Source organism: Astyanax mexicanus, chromosome 2 (assembly GCF_023375975.1).
Source record: "Astyanax mexicanus isolate ESR-SI-001 chromosome 2, AstMex3_surface, whole genome shotgun sequence".
Lineage (NCBI taxonomy): Eukaryota > Metazoa > Chordata > Actinopteri > Characiformes > Acestrorhamphidae > Astyanax > Astyanax mexicanus.
Window position 1 is genome coordinate 73,878,950 of NC_064409.1, and position 23,480 is coordinate 73,902,429.

Below are 23,480 nucleotides of genomic sequence, written 5' to 3' on the forward strand. Positions count from 1 at the left end.
TGTGTTATAACTGATTATTAATGATTTTTAAGGCATTTACAACATAATTAGTAACCATTAATAAACTAATTGTAAACCATTTATAAACCCTTTATAAAGGTAGTCTTATTTTAAAGTGGTACTTCAATATCTAATCTAAAATAAAAATGTGAAGCACAGGCTTCCAATTCATTAGACATAAAAAAACAGTTACTTACTTTAGTAAATTGGATTTAATGTTAATAGAGATTTCATATTATAATACTTTTTGTGTGCATTGCAGTCAGAAAACAGCATTGTTGTTATTATTATTATTATTATTATTATTATTATTATTATTATTGTTATTATTATTATTATTATTTATTTTTATTTTTTTAAACATTGGCACATAATTCAGGTCTGAAAGGGTTAAGGATAAAAAAAGCTATCCAAAAAAACTGGCCCCAAACAAACCATCATATCTTAGTTTCTTAGTGTGTAGCATTTTTATTCTCAACCACAATTATATTACAGATGTACTGATGTACCAACTCAGGCTTTACATCATTAAAATGCTCAACCTTTACTGTAAATAGCATTTGAAGGGGAGGCACAGGTTTACATTTACTTCAAGTTTCCCATCAAACAGGATTTGATTCTTCAGCAGAGGCTGTTTAAATTCTGTAATGGTCACCGCAAGAAAGTACAACACTGTATCCTTCTCAGGGGGCCCCCTTCTACTAGTTACTGACAGTAGCATATAACCAGACTGGAACATGTTCAGCAGTATCCACATACACCAGCTGTTCACTGTCTTTAACACTAGAATGGATAAAGCTACTGACTAACTGATATCAGTTTCACTTTCAAACCATGGGAACAACACACCAAAACCTCAACGTATCTCTTATATTCACCGATATTTGTAGACACGTCCTGTCTGAACTCAATTACACGCTCTACGAGACAAGCAACGAAGCACAGTGCAATAATACGGTAGGTGTAATAATATGGTGGCTGGTTGAGCTGGAATTTTATATAGAGTGATGTCATCTAAAAGTTCACTAATTATTAACAAAGGGCTGGAATAAAAACATTTTCCTGAGAAGCAAAACTTACAAAGTGTTGTAAAATACACATTACAGAGTTCCCAAGAACAGACCTGATTAACCCATATTTCCCTAAGAGATGGATTCATTATTTAAACAGCAGAATTATTAACTGCTGTTCTTTTATAGTGATGGATCCAATTGTCCTTGTAGAGTGAACAAATTCCAAATAAAACACTGGCTAATGTCAGACTCTTCCTGAAAACTGTCAGTAACTTTTAAGAAGAAATACATTTTTCAGAACAGTAAGTAATTCAGAATTAGTAAATAAGGACTCTTCTTAGGGGTTTTCTCAAAAGACAAATTAAGAATAAGAAGTTTTATTGAGTATGAATAAGATTAAAAAACACATTTGTAAAGTCTTGCTTTGCAATATTAATAAAGTAGTCTGCAAAATCTGACAGCAATAATTATAGACTAAGGGCCCATCTTACACCCTGCCCAAGGTGCCATTAATATAGTGTCAGAGTTTAGGAATAAATTTACACTTGAAATAAGGTGTGTTTAGGTACTTTTCTGTCTTGACAGCAGGAAACACAGGTGCGCCACTGCCTGATTAAAACCCCGACAACAGTTAATAGTCAGCTGCCCCAAGCCTGTCTTAAACAGGCAAGAACGCTGTGCATGTTGCGCACACCCTGCTTGTTACACACACAAATAAATGTACTGCAGAGCACAAATCCAGCTTTTACGTCAACAATAAACAGAATAAAGAATAAAATAACAATATTGTTCCTTTAAATGAGCTGCTGGTGTATCTTCAGAGTCAACTTTGATCGGTTGCACTATAGATTGCTAAAATAGGGCCCTAAATCCCTTAAGGAAAAAGATCTTCGCTCTATATTACTACCGTGGTGGTTTGTGGACAGTGGTATTTAGCATTTTTGCCTTTCGGCACAGGAGTCTTGGGTTCAAGTCTCTACCTGTTTTCAAGCTCATCTCCTGGCTGTATAGGTTTCCTTCAGGGACTCTGGTGTCAGTCCATGAGTCCATCACAAAACCGCATCTTACCTGTCTCACAACACAGGATATCTAATTACACCTTCACCTCATACGAACTCACCCTGCACACTGCACTTACTTATGTACTTTGAGCTGTAAATAGACCAGTCACATTCATGGCTGGATTACTGACCAGGCCAGTGGGGTGAGCGCTCAGGGGCCCGTGAGGTCAGGGGGGCCCTGGCCCAAGAAAATTGCGATGCCTTTCAACATTTATGATACAATATATTTTTTTTTCCAAGGACCCTCCATTTTAAGGATCCTCTGACTATTAGGGACTTTCACCCCAGGACCTCTTGGGTGCCTTAGCCATGCTTTTGGGCCCCTTATGAAAATGGAAAAGGCACTGTGGCACTGCTCTGACTTCGACTTCTGGCCATTAGGGGTCCTAGAAAAGAGGGGGGCATATTTTTAGAGGGCCTTGGTTATGAGAGCCCCTACCAGGGGGCCCTAGAGAGGAGAAAGGCTTGATCACAAGGGCCCCTGCAATGGGTCCCTTGACTTCCATAGAAGTCGTTTACCATGGCTCCTAGACTTTCTAGGGACCTACAAATTGCCAAGCAAGCTACCATATTTCATAACAGATGTTTTGTTGCAAATATGCGACTTTTCTTAATGTTTTATTGTTTAAAAAAAAAGTATGTTCAGTTTCCCTTTAGCCAGGCATCAAACATTAAGTGCTGTGAGGCAAGTATTCTGGTTCGAGAGTTTTCATGTTTGTAAGTTAATGCATCCTTTAATTGTCATTTTTTGAAGTCTTTTACTCTTCCATGTCAGAAAAGAACCCATGCTGGTTGACTAAATAACCACTGTTAAAACAATTTCTGGGAGAAATCAGTTATTTTCTTCCTTACTATTGGGAAGCTCTTTTATTTCAAGTGACTAAATTCATATTTTTTAGACTAAACCCTGTCTTAGAAGAGGTTATGTAATGTAATCTTGGTGGGATTACCGGATGATTCATGCAAGATAAAGAATCTCCTTTCTCAGCCCAGAATGTCGAGAGCGAAATGTCGAAATATTACACCAAGAAAATATTACTCATCAAAATTTCACTCGCGTTCTCACAATATTTTGGGACTACAGACAGTTACCACAGCAATACTACTGACCCACTACAGTTCCCACGTACCACCAAATCCAACGGCTTACAGCTTATTGTTTCTTGGGAGGCATACACAATTTTGAAATTTGTGTTTATACTGTGTATTTTCCATCAATCTGTGACCTCCAAACCATGACATTCGTAGCTTGACCTCTATAGTGAGACATCTGTACTGTGATCCCTGTACTGTGAATTCCAATCCATGACCTCCATATGTTACACCCTGTCAAATGACATCCATACGTTACCTCCATACCATGACATAGCATGTCCTCTGTAGCATGTCCCCTGTAGTATGATGTCTATATCGTTGTTTCCAAACTTCACTTATGTGCCTTGATGTGTATACCTTTCCCTCTATACTTCCAAGAGACTTCCAAATGACTTTTGATCAAATGACCTTTGAATTTGGCGTCCATACTTTTCTTTTCCCTCCATATCGTGATCTCCTTCCTGTGACCACCGTGCTTTGACTTCCATTACCCATTCTCCGTATCATGACCTCCATACTGTGACTTCCAAACCATGACCTCTGTGTATGGATGTCTATATCTTGCTCTCCAAACCAAGTCCTCCATATCGTGCCTTCCAAACCATGATCTTTGTGTTCAGCCTCCATACTTTTGTTTCTATTGTGTGGCCTCCATACCATGACCTCATTACTGTGCCTTAATTTCTATACTCCATTCTCCGTATTATGACCTCCTTACTGTGACTCCCAAACCATGACCTCTTGGTCTTGATGTCTTTACCTTGCTCTCCAAACCGAGTCCTCCATACCATTACTTCCAAACCATGACCATGGTCTCCATACGTTTGCTCTTTACCTCTGTACCATGAACAAAGTATAATGACCTCCTTATCATGGGTTCCGTATTATAACCTCCGTACTATGATCTTCTTACCGTTACCATGCTCTCCAAACCAAGTCCTCCATATCGTGACTTCCAAACCATGACCTTTGTGTTCAGCCTCCATACTTTTGTTTCTATTGTGTGGCCTCCATACCATGACCTCATTAATGTGCCTTAATTTCTATTTTCTCCGTATTATGGCCTCCTTACTGAGACCACTGTTCCTTGGTACGATAATTTCCTTACCATGACCTCCCTACCGTGACCTCCGTACAACGATCTCAGTACCATGAACTCTGTACAATGACTTCTTTACATGACCTCTGTACCATGACCTCCTTACTGTTAGCTCCACACCATGACCTCCTTACCATGACCTCTGTACCATGATCTCAGTACCATGACCTCCTCCTCCTCCGTACTATGACCTTTTAACATAAGCTCCATGAGCTCCTATAAGCCTTCTTAAAATCTTACAAGTAGTCATCTCTGAATGTTTTGTTGATCTTCCAGACCTCAGCTTGAATTTCCCTGTTTTTGTTAACTTTTATCGCTTGATTGCATTATGAGATAATCTTTTTATAGTATTTTAATGCTTTGTTGGTGTAACTTGTTTCTATTTTTATAGTGTTTTACAGTGTGATTGCTGGGACAAGGCTTGAGAAATCAAAGGGCATAATTTCATGACTCTGTTTCACTGTAAATGTATTAAAGTAAATGACCTCTGATTGATCAGCACAAAACTTCTATCTTTGGTACGTTGTCCCAATTTTGATTAATATAATGATGATTTAATATGATAAAGATACGATAGGTCAAGCACTAGCTTCTAGGAAGGTCTGACTCACTTGATACTTCCTCATCAGTCCATGCACATGTCATGGAGTACCGGTGACTCTACTAACTTGTGACATGTCATGAAAAACTGCTAAACTGTGCTTTAAAAGAAAATAATAAATTCCAATTTAAGATGGAAAAATGGCTTGTTAATGCTTGTGCAACTTTTAATAAGATAATAAACTGTTTCACCTTTCTTTTTGACAAAGCTGCAATTATTTACTGAATGAGAAAATGGTTGAGGTAGGTTTTATAGGTAGAATATATAGGCGTATACCTATAAAATGGACTATACAATGAAGTAGTATCATGATTATCTCATCAGGATATAAAAAAAATATAGATATATTCTTTAAGACGTACAATCCTGGCCAAAAATACTGGTATCTGCAGTCACAGTGCTTTATTTTTCTTTCTATAATTTTTTTTTTGAAAATATTTTAAAAATTAAGAAATGGCCTAAAGCAAAAGTGTAGGTACCCTGTATGGTCATTACTTAGTACCCCTCCTTTTGAAAACCTTGTAACATGTATATTAACTATTTTCGTAGCAGTCTTTTAGTTCAAATTCTTGTGTCATTTTGCTGCACTGCTCTTTTGTGTTCTATCAACATATCAGGGTCTGAGTTGAAGTTAAAGTAAGGGTAACTCTTTACTTGGATGGTCCATTTGTTGGCCTCATTGACGCTCAACTAACATTCAACTGAATGTCTATGAAATGCAATTTAACTGAAAGGTGAAAGTAAAGGATTTTCTATTGAATGTATCCCTACAACCAACTCTAAACCAACCCAACCCAACATCTTAACATTTCAGGATTGGGTTTAGGGTTTGATTTAAATGGATATAGTTAGAGTTAGATTTTAGGATGATTAATGGTTAAGGTTCGACAATATTTACTGAACTAAACCATTACATCGTTCAATTTTGGATTTATTTTCCTGAACTTCACTTTTGATGTGATTATATTTGACCAAGTTTGTCTCCAACTGTGAGCTACATTTTAGGGGCCGTAGGAAAAATACCAGATATAATGACTGAACCTATTTAACTTTCTCAGAATGTGACCTTGTGATATGAAACTAATGGTGACATATAGAGTACCAGTCAGATGTTCTTATTCAATGTTTTTTTTTCCCTAACATTGTAAATGAATACTGAAGTGAACCACACATGAAGGAACACATAAGGAATCATGTAGTAACTTAAAAGTGTTAAACCAAAATACTCTGTTAAGAAGCATTTAGATGCTCTTATCTGGGGCGGTCCTGATGAGTGCCACTTTCATCTTAACATTTTTGACGGTCTTTGAGGATACTTTTAAATCTTCTTTTAAATCTTCTTTCTGGATTGATAGACCTTCACTTCTTAACCCCTTCAGACCTGAATTATGATCCAGTTATGGAAAAATATAATAATGCTATTTTCTGCCTGTGATGAACACAAAATAAGTCTCTTATATCCTAATAAAAACTGTATATAAATTTTAAACTCAAATAATTAACTAAATATTGAATTTTTTTTTTTTTTTTTTTGCATTGGAAGCCTGTGCTTAACTTTTATTTTTTATTTGATATTTGATATTGATATACCTTTTAATTTAAAAAAGACCATCCCTAATCATGATAAAAAAGTGCTCTGAGTCACATAAAATTAGTAAAAAAATAAATATATATATATATATTCAGATGCACAGTGTCTTAATTAGTGTTATATGCAACAAAACATCTTAAAAAAAATGTGATGTCCATTGTAATGGTTGCAAGGTCTGAAAGGGTTAAAGTATTGTTTTCTTTTTTTCTTTTTTCTTGCTTCTCATAATATGGATTAAAACATTACTTAAACAGATCTATTCATTGTATACCTGTAACTCTACCTCTTCACTACTTAACAACTGATGCTCTCAAACATTAACATTAAGAGGCAAGACATTCAAGTAATTAACTCTTGATGAGTTCAGCACAGCTGTTAACTGAAAGCCTGAATTCCAGGCTGAGTGAGGGAATCCCGCCAAGATGTGCAAAACTGATCATCTAAACAAGAGGAGCTACTTTGAAGAATGTGAAATATAAAACATATTCAGGTGTATTTAACACTTTTTGTTTACTAAATAATTTAATATGTTTTTCTTCAAAGTTTGGATGACTGTAGTGTTGATCCGCAATGAAGAACATTTTAAAACAATCAAAAACACTGAATTTAAGGTCTTAAACATTTGGCTTATTTCCCGATTACCTTTTGTATTTATTCAGCTGTCGCTGCACTGTAGAAAATATCAAATCTGAGGTCGTGTTTGGCACAGTTGGGAATCTCTGTGTAGCATCCAGCACATCTTATCTTGACGTTATCTAGATGTTTGCTGGATATTTTGAATTACTCATTTTGGTGCTTACTATCACAGAACCAGACAGTACTGGCTGATCACCAAGTGAAGAAAGCTTGTTGTGGGTACTGCTGTGGATACACTGTGTATACTGAGTGATGCTCAGTGAGTCATTATCCATGAATCGTTGTGGAGTTTGATTCATTTACCGACTCCCGTGTGATACTCCCATCTTATCAGCTCCAATGACCTTATATAATTGAAATTATATTGGCTAATACTACTGCATATTAAATAAAAGATCATTTATTTGACTTTTGACTTTGTGTGTGTGACAGACGTGTTTTGGACATTTTTGGACATAGGGAATAAATCAAATTATGTAGTGGTTCAATACGGGATGCAACATTTAATTGCCTAATAAACTACCATTTTGTATTTTACAGGATGGGTGGTACACCTAGATTGGTGAGTCAGGGTGTTTTCACACTAGCAATATTTGTTTCGGTTAAAATTTTATTTTTAGTGCGGTTCAATTGAGCACATGTGAAAACAGTGGATCAAAACGATGGTCTCGGTCCAATAAGGTGCAGTTTAATCTGATATATTTGCCAGATAATGCTAACAGATTATCACAGCTATGAACAAACTCTGTCTCTGCTGCTCCATGCTGTTTTCACACTGAGCGCAGTCTGTGCGGCCTTCACTGCCCACATCTGCGCTGCACGTCTCATTAAAAAGACTATGTTTAAAAGCACAGTGACAAATTTACAGCGTCCATAGAAACCAACTACAGGTGTGAAAACATGATTAAAGGAGAACTCTGGTGTAAAATGGACTTTTGGTGTAGTAAAACATGATATAGAGTAATAACCTTTGTTGAATAGCCCACCTCCGTTCGTCTGCAGCTTTCTGAGATTGAGTAATTTTGTGCTTTTTGCCCAGCACTCTGTAAAATGGCCGTATTGGGGCATATTTTGCCCTGATAAATTGCTTTTTACACCGTTATTGAGGCTCAAAGTAGCTCCACACATCTTTGGTAGAATCTGGAGAGCCTTAACATTTAAAACAAGGTATTAATTTAACTTTAAGACTGCACAAGAAGCTTATTAATAACCACTGTTTGCAACCCGTAGCGCAGGTAAATTTCCAGGTGCCGCCATAATTGTATTGATAATGACAGACATACAGTATATGCATAGACTCCTGGCGTAGCAGCCAGCACCCAGAGCATTTATTTTAATAAGCTTCTTGTGCACTTTTATTTTAATAAACAAAGTTATTAATGCTTTGTTTTAAATGTCAGCGCTCTCATGATTCTACCAATGAGGTGTGGAGTTACTTTGAGTATGGATAACGGTGTAAAAAAGCAATTTATCAGGGGTAAAATATGCCCCGATAAGGCTATTGTAAAGAGATCTGGGCAAAAAATACAAAATTTCTGGATCTCAGAAAGCTGCGGGAGAGCGGAGGTGTGCTACTCAACAAAGGTAAGTATTTTTAATCATGTTTTACTACACCCAAAGTCAATTTTACACTGGAGTACTCCTTTAATGGGTGTTGTGCTGGTGTGAGTGGATCAGAAACAGCAGTGCTTCTGGAAGTTTTACGTCTCGACAGAAGTTGAGACAGAAGTCTCGGAAGTCAGCGGTCTGGTTTTTGGCTCTATAAAATCTGAATCATGAAGAGAAACCTCTTCATTTTTCCCAGACAGACACAACACACAGTGTTCACAACCAAACAAACATTATCACATTACATCACAGCAGACATGAGTGCAGTGTATGACTGAGCATGTGTCTGTCTGCACAGGCTGGAGGAAGTTCTGACCCTCTGCCAGGAGTGACGGAAGACTGTCTGAGGCCAGATGTTCGAATCCCAGAGGATCAGAGTCCCACCTGTGATCAATACACCAACGCCGGCAACGTCACACATGCCTTCCTGTACCCGCCCAGTACGTACTTCTCAAGAATTACCAGTATCTTCTGCTCCTTAAAACACAAATCATATTTTCTAGCTTAATAACTTACACTACAATACAATACACTACACACCTCCAAACTTCATGTAGCTTCAGATTAGATCATCACTACACACCTCCAAACTTCATGTAGCTTCAGATTAGATCATCACTACACACCTCCAAACTTTATGTAGCTTCAGAGTTCATCACTACACACCTCCAAACTTCATGTAGCTTCAGAGTTCATCACTACACACCTCCAAACTTCATGTAGCTTCAGAGTTCATCACTACACACCTCCAAACTTCATGTAGCTTCAGATTAGATCATCACTACACACCTCCAAACTTTATGTAGCTTCAGAGTTCATCACTACACACCTCCAACCTTCATGTAGCTTCAGATAAGTTCATCACTACACACCTCCAAACTTCATGTAGCTTCAGATTAGATCATCACTACACACCTCCAAACTTCATGTAGCTTCAGAGTTCATCACTACACACCTCCAAACTTTATGTAGCTTCAGAGTTTATCACTACACACCTCCAAACTTCATGTAGCTTCAGATTAGATCATCACTACACACCTCCAAACTTCATGTAGCTTCAGAGTTCATCACTACACACCTCCAAACTTCATGTAGCTTCAGATTAGATCATCACTACACACCTCCAAACTTCATGTAGCTCCAGAGTTCATCACTACACACCTCCAAACTTCATGTAGCTTCAGATTAGATCATCACTACACACCTCCAAACTTCATGTAGCTTCAGATTAGATCATCACTACACACCTCCAAATGAGGAGGTGAGTAAGCTCTCCATAAACTGGTATTATCTATAACTCTCTCTTTAAGTTGCTTTCACAATACGCTGATGAATTAATTTGGGAGTAACTGTTTTTAAATGCATTAGTCAGTGGCTGGATCTGGGAGAGCTGAAAGAAAAACATAACGAAACTACAATGATTTAAATGTTGACCACAAAGTGCGCCAGTGTGTTAATGTTCCATGATGATATCACCCAATATGACTGGAAATGAGGTTTAGACTAACAGAAATTGAGGTTAAGAATTTTTTTTGTTCATTTCTGAGATATGAGTTTTGTATAAGTTGTTTTTGTTGTGTTCGTATTAAAACGCTGCAATATCTTTGAAATATTTACTTTACAACAGAACCTTTATAACTTTTAATGGAAGTCAATGTAAAAAAAATATATATGTTTAAAGTAAAAATAAGCAATTATATTGGTCCACTACTCATGAAATTAAGATACAATATGAAGATTTGACTGTTTTATCAAACATGCTTTATCAAACATACACTATGTTAACAAAACATATTTGGACACTTTTTTGGACACATTTTTTGTTTCTTCTGAAATCTTCTGAAGGAATTAAATACAGTTTATCCAGCATTTGTTGGAGTAACTGTCTCTAGAGAATACTCTCTAGAGAAGAGTTTTTTTTTTACCAGACTTTGGAGCACTACTTTGAGGTTTTAATTGCATTCATTGACAAAGGTGTAAAAAGTATCTCCATTCATTACTCTGTAGGTAGAAGTATAGATACTTAGTGTTTAGAATACTTCTGTAGAAGATACTTGAAGTTTCAACTCAAGCTTTTTAGTATTTAACCCTTGTGTGGTGTTCATATTTTTGTTACTCGTTTACTTTGTTACTTGTATTTAATTCAGCAAAATTAAGCAATTTTACATTAAAATGCTTTACTCATGCTTGCTTCACCTAAATTGCAAGCAATATAAACAGCTTACATGGTTAATATTTGCCCTTTACCTTTCTTATGTTACATTTCTTTCAAAAAGTGCTACTCTTTTTTATTAGTTTTTTAATAAAATATTAAAGAAAATGAATTAAACTCAAGATATGAGTAGAAAATTTGTTTAGTTTCAAAATTTACAAATGAAGCAATGTTTATTAGCCCTTGGCCAAACATACTGTATGTAATATAAATGTGTAGGGGGGGGGGGGGGGGGTGTACAGTGTGTGTTTATCGAAAATGTGTTTTGATATATGTTTTTCACAAAAATGAGCCAATGCCAATGAGTTTGAGTTAGAAAAAATATTTTTTTTGTATCATTTGATGAAAAATGAAAACGGGTCCCACAGACCCGAACACCACACAAGGGTTAAGTTAAAGAGTAAAAGTTCTGGTTTCAAAACTACGTGTGCAGGTGTGATGGATCACAGTATAGACCAATAGGGTGTCAGAGTGGTACATGTTTATACTTCTCTACATCCGATCACAATCAGATTCACTCTATCTGGATGGAGAGATTTATCTGGATGGGGGTTTTATTGAACAATGAGAAGTCGTAATGGAAACGAGCTGAAATAAAATAGGTAACGAGTAACGAGGCTATTTTTAAAATGTAAGGAGTAGAAAGATTAGATGATTGGGTAAAAATTTAAGGAATATTACATTACATTACATTACATTACATTTGGCAGACGCTTTTGTCCAAAGCGAATTACAATAATGAAGTGCAAAAGTAATAGGAATTAAAATAACCCATTTTTAGATAGGGCTTAAAGGAGGTCAAAGGGAAATAAAGGGATAGAGAAGTGAAGGAGGGGAAGAAGGAAATGGGGTTAGAAGTAGTTAGTGTGTTAGAGGTGTAAGTGCTCTTTGAAGAGTTTATTAAAGATAGTGAGAGATTCTCCTGATCTGGTAGTAGAAGGTAGTTAGTTAGAGGTGTTAGGAGAGTAAGTGCTCTTTGAGGAGCTCTGTCTTCAGGAGTTTATTAAAGATAGTGAGAGATTCTCCTGATCTGGTAGTGGAAGGTAGTTAGTTAGAGGTGTTAGGAGAGTAAGTGCTCTTTGAGGAGCTCTGTCTTCAGGAATTTATTAAAGATAGTGAGAGATTCTCCTGATCTGGTAGTGGAGGGTAGTTTGTTCCACCATTGGGGAACTCTGTATGAGAACAGTCTGGATTGCTTTGTGTGAATGTTTGTTTGGCAAAGCGAGGCGACGTTCATTGGGGGAGCGCAGCGGCCGGGAGGTAGCGTAAGCCTTCAGGAGCGAGTGCAGGTAGGAAGGAGCTGTTCTGTCATCACCTTGTAGGCGATTGTAAGAGTTTTGAATTTGATGCGAGCATCAACTGGTAGCCAATGGAGCTCAATGAGCAGCGGGGTTACATGTGCCCGTTTTGGTTGGTTGAAGACCAGACGTGCTGCTGCATTCTGGATCATTTGGAGTGGTTTTACTACGCAGGCCGGGAGGCCAGTTAGCAGGGCATTGCAGTAGTCGAGGCGTGAGATGACGACTGCTTGTACCAGGAGTTGGGTTGCCTGTTGCGTCAGAAATGGTCTAATTTTCCTGATGTTATAAAGCGCGAAGCGGCAGGATCGAGCAACTGAGGCCACATGGTGCGTGAAGGAGAGCTGGTCATCAACCATAACACGCAGGTCCCTAGCAACCTTTGTCGGTGAGAGAGAGAGAGAGTCGATGCTTATAGAGAAGTTGTGTTGAATATAAGTAAAATATAATAAGTAAAAAATATAAGTAAAAAATATAAAAGCAAAGAAAACTAAGTTCGTTTGTCAGGATGCATATTTAATTATCCCAAAAGATATCTGTAAGGGTGCAGACTGTGGCTGGGCAACCTGCTATGCCACCCCCAGCCACCAGAGGGAAACCCAGAACCACTGCACCCTGATTACAGGCAATTAGCAACACCTGGTCCTCTCCTATTTAAGGAGAGCCAACCCCTAGCCCTGTGCTCAGTCTTGAGTTTGCCTGACACGCACAAGTCTCTCTCGAGTGTTCTCCTTGAATCTCTTGCTCTTTGCTATTGTGTATCCCAGACCTACCCTTCTGAGGTTTCCTCTCAGGGTTTCTCTGGAAACTCGACTTTCCAAAAAAAAAAAAAAAAGTGAAAGGGAAAGAAATAGTTTTCCCTCTAAGCATTTTGAGTTTGTTTAATTGTTTGGGAAGTTTAGTCTTGGATTTTCTTTGCTCTGTGATATTTGAGCTGGCCAGCCTTCCCCTGGCAGTCTAAGTTGTCCCTTTGGTCCAAATCACTTATTTAACTCCTCCAGCAGTGCAGTGCATTTTCATTTGTTTTACTAAGCAGAGGTTGGGTTTTTCCCTCTGTAAAGCAACTTTTCAGTTTCTATTTAAAATACATATATCCCTTGTTAACCCTTATCTCAGTTCCACTCTGCACTTGGGTCTCTCTATAAATAATTCAGTTGGTAGCTCACTTAGTTTACTCTAGTCCCCCACCCATAAGGTTGGTGGTTAAAATCCACCTTTAGGTGAGCTACCTCGTTACAATATCTGAAACCAAAAAATCCTTACAAGCTGTATAAATATTTTTTTTACTAACTCCATTACTAATTATTCTATCAATATTTAGTGCAGTGGTGTTCCTTACCTCTAACAGGTAATGGTTCAATTAGGATAATTTGCTTGTTTTTCATTAAAAAAAAGAACATTTTTCACTACTTTTGAAAGATGAACATATAAACCAATAGTTTTTTATAACGTTGAAACATAACATTGCAATTACAATTATGTTTTAGATTTTGTTTGTGCATGGGGTTGTTGCAAACATGTGAGATGAACCATTTTCATATTATATGTTGTTACACAAATTTAGGCAAGCAGAAGAATTTTCATACTGAAAAAAATACTTTTAACTATTTTTCCTAGATCTTCAAACTTTAAAACGGGTCAAATTGACCCAGAATAAAACAGGAGGGTTAAGTAAGGTAACATGTTTTTGTTATTTTGTTAAGTTTTAAAATCTCTGTTTATTAAGAAGATCCCCCATCCCAAAAGTACTGGATGGAGGTTCTTAATAAACATGTGCGTGTGTGTGTGTGCGTGTGTGTGTGTTTGGGGGTGTTGCAGGTCTGAACAGTACAGCAGAAGAACAGTATGATGGGCTGATTCTCAGTAATGTGATTCCGATGTATCCAGAGTTTAAGAGTGAGTCACGTATTATAACACATTTATCACATCTGTTACATAATACCATGTCCAAACATCCGAATTCACTTCATTAACTCTCAAATTGTTTATATTTGTGTGTGTGTGTGTGTGTGTGTGTGTGTGTGTGTGGTACAGAGATATGGCAGTATTTTCAGGACGTCCTGCTGGTAAAGTATTCCTCTCAGTATAATGGGATTAACGTGGTGACCGGCCCTGCCTTCGACTATAACTACGACGGCCACTTCGACACAGCCGAGCAAATTCAAGAGTATGTTCACTGCTTCCTACCAGCCTATTGCAACATGAATAAACATAAAATGATCAGTAAAAAAACATTACGCAAAATCTTTAACGTTGGTAAAGGAAAAAATTGCAGGTAAATTTAGTTCCTTTTTGGACAATTTAATTTCCTTGAATAATCCCTTTATTAATTTAAATTATTTTAATTATTTTTAATGATAACACAATACTTACTACTTGCCCCTGTTCATTTATGTCCTGAGACAGTTTCATCAAGAGGAATGACCATCAGTACATTTTATTTGTTACAGCACTTCCAGTCAGCCAGCTCACTTTATCATACCAGAACAGCTGAAAATACCTGTTACTTTTCCCCACCTTGCACTGGCGCGAGGCTAGTGTGAAGTGTGTCCGTCTGTGAGTGCTTTGTGACGGTGGAGGGGCTGAGCAGCAACCGCTGGACAGAAACTGCGATAGAAAAGAGTGATAGAAGTCAGAAAGAGTGATAGAAGTCAGTCTCCAAACACAAGCAGCTACAGAAAAGCACCAGAAATAGAAGCTTGATTTGTCGCTAGTCGTTTTTAATAAAGAAAATGCCGCTATAAGGATTAGGAAAGTCTCAGGTTCAACTCAGAACAGAATGAAAATTCTCCCATCACAGAGTTTTTCACTAAAAGATCGCTGATTCGCTCATTTCGCTGTCAATTAAAAAGGGACTCCGCCTCAAACAGATCATCCAATCATCACGCAGAAGCTGAGCGTCCGGGCCGGCCGAGGCCAGCCCACTGCTCCATAGACCCCCAGAGACGCTGAGTGTCCGATGGACGGGACAAAGCCCAGCGTTTATCCAATGACTCGTCTCGTTTCGCCGCGCGCTTGGCGCGCTTTGCTCCGCTATTGAAGTCTGTGGACGCTCAGCGTCCGCACTGTTTAAAGCAGCGCTGTGAAGCTGTGGGAATGAGTGAGAGGAAAGCCGCGGCGTTACCAGTGATAAGAAGCTGATTCTGGTTCAGCGCGGTGTAGCGCATATTTAATCAGTGACATGTACACACAACAGTATATATTTAATCACTTATTTTTTTACATTTTAGGGGAAGCTGAGCTTCCCTTGCAGTCCACTGATATATATATACTGCCACCAAAAAAAAGGTCACTGTAACTCAGAGAAGGAGGCAGGATGCAAATGCAAGTCTTTATTTTCCATATTTTAAATGAACAAAAACTAAACACTAAAAACAGAGGATAAACTAAAAGACTGCAACAAACAAGGAAAAATAACAAACAAAGAAACGAACTACAAAAAGCAAACCTAAAACACTGAACACAAAAAAAACAGCGGGTCTGAGGTTAAACACAACAGATAAATACAATCCGGACAGAGTAACAGGACAAGATCAGACAAAATACGCGACAGAGAACGAAGGAGCACATGGGGTATTTCTACACAGACACACACTAGGGACACCTGTGGAGGTAATGCGGGGGGCGGTGTTACAAATGAGAGAGGAGGGGTTACAGATGATAAGGCTGGGCTAAGGCGGAGACAAGACCAAAACACAACAGTAGCACATGGCTGGGAAACATGACAGGTAAACAATAGAGAACAGGACAGGAGCAGGAAGGAACCAAAAAAAGGAAAGACACTGGACAGACACAGGCTAAGGTGTGACAGTCACACAATCTATAGTATTTGGTTGGATTGTCTTTATCTTTGATTGCTTTGATGCATTCACTGTGGCATTGTTTCAATAATCTTCTGCAATGTTACATAAGATTTATTTTAATCCAGTGTTGCTGCATTAATTTTTCACCAAGATCTTGCAGCAGCATTGATGATGGTAGAGTCTGACCAACCACTGCACAAAGCAGCTCTTCTCCATCCAGCACATCCCAAAGATTCTCAATGAGGTTAAGATCTGGACTCTGTGGTGAACTCTCTCTCAATCCATGTGTGAAAATGATGATCTCATGCTCCCTGAATCTTGAACTCTTTCACTATTCCAGACTCATGAATCCTGACACTGTGATCTTGGAATATGCTCGTGTTCATCAGGGAAGAAAAAAATAATTCATTGATGGAATAACCTGATCTATATTCAGTATATTCAGGTAGTCAGCTGACCTCATTCTTTCAGCACATACTGTTGCTGAACCTAAACCTGCAGACCAACTGCAGCATCAACCCCACATCACTTACTTACTTACATCCAGGTGGAGACTCATGTAGCATGTAGCACAGATGGGATTTATAAGGGATTACTTATAAGGTTATAAGGTATTTCCTCGGGAGATGCAGTTTTAATACACTTACCCAATTGTTCTATGGGTTAAGGAGGGCCAGTTTGCTCAAGGCCTCCTGGAAAAATCTGGCCTTAAATTGGCTGCAACATCAGTGAGACACAGTGGGCAAATTGTACCTCAGATATTTTACACCTGCAGAGAGTGAAAGCGCTGACTCAGACTGTTATGTTTTGTTATTTTTCTTAAAAAAGCAAAGGTTCAGACATGGTCACATTAGCTCCAAAAAGGTGATCTCATAGTCTCAAAAGGAAGAGCTGTAAAGCCCCACCTGTTCTTATGGTCTTTGGCTCAATATGAATGTATCTTGCACGTCTGGTCAGAGAGACTTTCCATGGAAGACGATCAATCAGCTGCTTTCAGTAATAAATTACTGCCAAAGTCTTCAGCTTTAATTAATTCAGATATTTTTATTTTGTTTACTATTGCACCTTAACCCTTTCAGACCCTGCACCCATTACAATGGACATTATGGATTTTATTTTATTATGTATTTTATTAAGTTTTGTTATACAGTACAGGCAAGTTAAGTACATAAACTCCACATGTGTTCATTCATAGTTTTGATGCTTCAGTGAGAATCTACAATGTAAATAGTCATGAAAAAAAGAAAACGCACTGAAAAAGAGAAGGTGTGTCCAAACTTTTGGCCTGTACTGTACATAACACTACTTGAAAGCCGTCCTTCATCAGAATAGACCTTGAACCAGACAATGAACAAGTTTATTAACCAATGAAAAAGTAACTAGGTCTGGCTCACTAATTAAGAGCTATTTTTTTTCTTATTTAATATGATTAAAAACACTTTTTAATCATGTTTTTTACAGTTTAGGGATGTTTTTTAAAATAAAAAGGTCAATATGAAACATAACATATTAGACACATGCTTCCAATGCAATGGAAATAAAAACGCAATTAAATATTTTAATAATTGGTGATATATATATATATATATATATATATATATATATAAAACATTAGAGAATATTTTCTTTTCTGTGTATTACAGACAGAAAACGGCCTCCTTACATTTTGTTTTATCACTGGAGATAATTCACGTCTGAAAGGGTTAAATCTGTAAGATTAAGATTATTGATAAACTCCTATATATGCTTACAAGAGATAGAGTTAAAAACTTAGTCTGACCCCCCAGTGGGGTTTGCTGAAGAGACCACTGAGCTAACGACAGAAGCCCAACTGGGTTTCTTTAACAACACAAAAACAAACCCTCTGAAAGCCCATGCCCACCATGTAAACACCATGTAAGCAAATTGGCTGGGGGTGGCATTTGCCTGTTTGTGGGCGGAGCTGTGCTTTGGGCTAAGCCTCATGTCAGAATTGGTTGTAGATCAGAGATCAGTTGTAATTGGTTGATGGGTCAGTGTCTGATTCTCATAACCACAGTAATACAGTACGAGTAAAAAGTTTGGACACACCTTCTCATTCAATGTTTTTATTTTTTTCTACATTGTAAATAAATAGTGAGGCTGGTGACTCTGATGAAGAGGGAATTCTTTCTTCTCTATCTTTCTTGAGGCGGTCCTGATGAGAGCCAGTTTCATCATAACCTTTTTGATGGCTTGAGGATACGTTCTTGGATACGTGCTCCTGTCTGTGTTCATTTGCACTTTACTGAAAAATGCACTGGAAAAAATTAGGAGTAAAATTTACTTAATGTTTCGCAACTTTCTGCATTTGCTTTTTTTAAGTAAATTTAATTTCAGATAAATTTAAGTAATTTCAACTCAGTTTCAAGACTTAAATGTTACACAGAGTAAATAAGTGAACTGAACTTCAGTCAATCCTTTCTTATAGTAAACTTTACTTCATTTATTTTTACTGAATCAATCCTTTCTTTTAGTAAACTTTACTTCATTTATTTTTACTGAATCAATCCTTTCTTTTAGTAAACTTTACTTCATTTATTTTTACTGAATCAATCCTTTCTTTTAGTAAACTTTACTTAATTTACTTTTACTGAATCAATCCTTTCTTTTAGTAAACTTTACTTCATTTATTTTTACTGAATCAATCCTTTCTTTTAGTAAACTTTACTTCATTTATTTTTACTGAATCAATCCGTTCTTTTATTAAACTTTACTTCATTTATTTACTGAATCAATCCTTTCTTTTAGTAAACTTTACTTCATTTATTTTTACTGAATCAATCCTTTCTTTTAGTAAACTTTACTTCATTTATTTAACTGAATCAATCATTTCTTTTAGTAAACTTTACTTCATTTATTTTTACTGATTCAATCCTTTCTTTTAGTAAACTTTACTTCATTTATTTTTACTGAATCAATCCTTTCTTTTAGTAAACTTTACTTCATTTATTTTTACTGAATCAATCCTTTCTTTTAGTAAACTTTACTTCATTTATTTTTACTGAATCAATCCTTTCTTTTAGTAAACTTTACTTCATTTCTACATACAATATTACCTAATTACAATTACTTCATTTATACAATATTACTCAAATAATTTATGACACACACTATATTATAATTCCTGAAATTTAAATATTTTAAACACACATATTACACTGTCTCAACACATGGATGACATGTAATACATTCTTTTTAGTATACACATTTATCTGAAATTAAATTTACTTAAAAAAAAGCAAATGCAGAAAGTTGCTAATTTTTGTTAAAGTAAATTTTACTCATCATTTTTTTCAGTGTGTGTTCTTCCACATGCCCCCGTCAGTGTGCTTACCTGTTCATTTGTAGCTCCGCCCCCTTGTTACCTGTACTCGGATGTTTCCTGTTTCGGTCCGTGTTTTGGTCCATGTGTAATTATAGTCTGTGTGTTTTCAATTCTCTTTTGTCGGTTCTTGTATGCGTTGTTCAGGTTGTGTTTGGCTCTTATGTGTTCTCAAAAAATATGTTTAAGCTCTTGTATTTGTTTGTTTCTTTGTGATTTAATAAATTACTCGCGTTTGCGTCCGCTCGTTTCGAGTCTTCTCACAATCCTGACACGACCTCTTCACAACTTTACAACTGATGCTCTCAAACATTAACATTAATCGAGCAAAAATTAAAGTAATTAACTCATGACAGAGCTCTAACATTTTTGTATGAGTAACATTTGTGTGTGTGTGTGTGTGTGTGTGTGTAGGTTTGTTACAGGAACTGGTATTCCCATTCCCACTCATTACTTTGCAGTTGTGGCAAGCTGCTTGGACGCGAGTCGGCCGGTGACGGACTGCGCGGGAGAATTTTACACCATCTCCTTCTTATTACCTCACAGACCCGACAACTCAGAGAGCTGCATGGTACTCCACCCACACACACACAAACACACTCAATCAGTTAAATCCACACTTACGCAGGCATCTCTGGAGAAAAAACATCCACACAATTATTTCATTTCCAGGGAACTGCTCATATTCCAGCTGAAAACAAAAAAACATCATAGTTATAGAAATGAGGTGACTATTTTACCTCGAAATTCTCCAAAACTTTCAGAGGATGTTAAAATGATAATATTCCCAAAAATATGTTTTAACCCTTTGAACTCTAGGCTTATTTGGTGTGTCTTATAACACAGTAATTATAGCAGACAGTCACATGCCCTGATCTCTATTTCTCCAGAAGACATACGGCTGCTCAAAAATATAATCATTTAAAATGTAAATATAGGAAGCAGAATTGTTATATTTTCCTGGAACTGATCATGTTTTGCTCAAAATTTTACCAAGTGCCTGTTTTATTTTATTTTTTTTACTTATTTGTGAATGTATAGACTTTAAAAATACTCTCACCTAAAATATCTTTTTCAAAAATGGTTAGAATAGAGTGTTTATAAGTTAAAAAAGCAGAATAATATTGATGATTTGAGTTCATTACATGGCTTAATAATTCTTACTTTGATAAAATACATGGAGAAACAGCATCAGGCGGATTTATTTTTCTTAATAATCAATAATCACACCTCTAGGATACATGTAGTTTACTAAAAAACACCTGACACTCAGAGCAGACTATGCCTTTCAGTATTTTAATCAGGACACACAAAGAAAACTAGATATAATAAAGTAAACTTTTTTAGTCTAAATAAATAAAAATGTTTAGTGCAAAATAACTACTTAAAGTAAAAATGTGCAAGTAAAATATATAAAAACTATGTAAAGTAGTGCCCACACCATACCTAGCTTTAGTTTGAGTAACGCAGGTGGTTTCACACTTTTTCTGTGGACACTTTTGAATCTTTATTTACTGATATTATTTGGTTTGAAACATCATGTAAATTAAAGTTTGAAGCACTAAAAGTAAATAATATTGTTTGGGGAAGGAGATTTTTCACTTTTTTAGGTGTTTTTCTCAATGGGCTTCTTGTAGATTTAGCTTTACCGCACTGGGATGTGATCACTATTTTTAGAAAGAGTAAGTTCCGCCCTTTCTAACCATATATGGGTTATATTTATGTCGGAAGGGATTCGTGAGTAATTAAGAGTAATTAAAAAGATGCAGAGCTTTCAGACCTCAAATAATGCAAAGAAAACAAGTTCATATTCATAAAGTTTTAAGAGTTCAGAAATCAATATTTGGTGGAATAACCCTGTTTTTAATCACAGTTTTCATGCATCTTGGCATTTTCTCCACCAGTCTTACACACTGCTTTTGGATAACTTTATGCCTTTACTCCTGGTGCAAAAATTCAAGCAGTTCAGTTTGGTTTGATGGCTTGTGATCATCAATCTCCTCTTGATTATATTCCAGAGGTTTTCAATTTGGTAAAATCAAAGAAACTCATAATTTTTAAATTGTGTCTTAGCGGTATATATAAATAGTTAATTGGGATGCCAAATAAAGCTCCTGAGGGGCAGAGGTCTACAAAAATCTTTAGAAATTAAAAAATGCTTAAAATTTGTACCAATATTTTTCAAATATGAACAACAGAAGCTTATAAACACCTTTCACATATTAACGTCGGAAGGGATTCGTGAGTAATTAAGCTGAGAACACAAGGTGCGATTTTGGACAGAAAATCCGTCTGTCCGTTTTGAAGGCAAAAGGGGGTCCAAACTATCCAGCGAAAAATACATTTCAATTAAATTAAATAGCAAATAGATTGCCAATAGAAAAGAAGCGGCCAATGGTAACAGACTAAACTCAGTTATTATAAGTTGATTCAGCTCAAAGTTGTTTTATTCTATAAACTATGGACAACATTTCTCCCAAATTCCAAATAAAAATAGTCATTTAGAGCATTTATTTGCAGAAAAAAATAGCTGAAATAACAAAAAAGATGCAGGGCTTTCAAGAAAACAAATTCATATTCATAAAGTTTAAAGAGTTCAGAAATCAACATTTGGTGGTTAACCCTGTTTTTTAATCACAGTTTTCATGTGTATTGGCATCATGTTCTCCTCCACCAGTCTTACACACTGCTTTTGGATAACTTTATGCTGCTTTAGTCCTGGTGCAAAAATTCAAGCAGTTCAGCTTGGTTTGATGGCTTGTGATCATCCATCTTCCTCTTGATTATATTCCAGAGCTTTTCAATTTGGTAAAATCAAACAAATTAATAATTTTAAATGGTCTCTTATTTGTTTCCACAGCTATATATATATATATATATACATACATTCAAATGGTTTGTTGGGATGGAAAATAGAGCTCCTGAGGGGCAGGGGTCTACAAAAATTCAAAGTATTCAAAGATCAACAGAATCTACTAAATACCACTCACATATATCAGAAAACCTTATTTCTGGGATGTATTTAATGTATTTAGACAATCTTGTTTTATTTAAATGCATTCTTTTTCTGCTAAAAAATTACATTAGAAAGTGAAAATCTGTTGTGGTCATATGGTTTTAAATTGGCTAATTAACCAGTTCTTTTTCTTTTACACACACAGAGTAATCAAGCAGAGTCCACCTGGGTTGAGGACCTGATCTGGTTCCATCAGTCACGCGTAATGGACGTAGAGTGGATCACAGGACTGAGCTTCTTCCAGGACAGCGGTCGCCCGGTTCCTGAGGTCCTGCGGGTGAAGACCCGGCCCACTGCAGCCATTCAGAGAAGAACATGAAGGATGTAATTTACATAATCATGAAAATCCACATGAAATTCATGTTTTAATATAAAACCAGGCAAATTTATGGATATATAAAATTATGTATTTTAATGCTGCTTACAATCTAAGCAAAAATTGGTTCTTTAAAGTTCTTAAAAAGGGTTATTTGACTTTTAACAAGAGTGGAAACGTTTTGGTTCCATAGAAAGGTTCTGTATGTTCTCAGAAAGAAAAAAGTACACTGAAAAAATCAATCTGAGCGTTAGTAAATGTAACGTTATTAAATCTGTGTTATTAACAACAAAAAAATGTGTTTCTACATTTACATGAATATATCTAGTTTTTAATTACTCCACATTTGTTCAAAATACAAGACATTTTGTATTTTTTCCTTAATATCATTTATTTATGTAATCCCAACAAATCTTTTTAGGTTCACAACAAACACAAATCTTGTTATATTTACTCGGGTTTTAGTCACTACATGTGTCAATGCTCTTTCTACAGTGTTGGTTCATACTGCTTTCCTATAGGCTCCTGGTACCATATATTTGCATATTGGGTGTGGCCTCTCCCTTACTTACCATCTTTGTGTTGTCTGTTGCCCAAAGCTACCTTATCCTGGGCGTTCAGTAATTATAATATACATGTTGATTGGCAGGCCTCAGTGTTGTAGAGCTGTAAGAGCACATTAACTTTATTCTGTGTTTCTTCTGATCACAGTATGCTGACTTTGAGCTACAGAGTTTACTCTTCTACTGCTCCAGTATTATACTGTCAGTATGGGCAGTTAAATAGTA

At 36.5% G+C, this 23,480-nt stretch overlaps 1 protein-coding gene across 1 annotated transcript in view; it reads left to right on the top strand.

Moving 5' to 3' along the window:
• The window catches only part of LOC103042226 (venom phosphodiesterase 1), a 115,281-nt gene extending 92,393 nt beyond the window's left edge, over positions 1-22,888 (top strand). The window contains exons 21-25 of the mRNA XM_049475242.1: positions 9,003-9,144; positions 14,033-14,110; positions 14,249-14,381; positions 19,775-19,931; positions 22,522-22,888. Of these exons, the coding sequence (XP_049331199.1) occupies positions 9,003-9,144; positions 14,033-14,110; positions 14,249-14,381; positions 19,775-19,931; positions 22,522-22,695 (684 nt within the window). The 3' untranslated portion in view covers positions 22,696-22,888. The remainder of the gene's footprint in view (positions 1-9,002; positions 9,145-14,032; positions 14,111-14,248; positions 14,382-19,774; positions 19,932-22,521) is intronic.
• Positions 22,889-23,480: the final 592 nt, after the last annotated feature.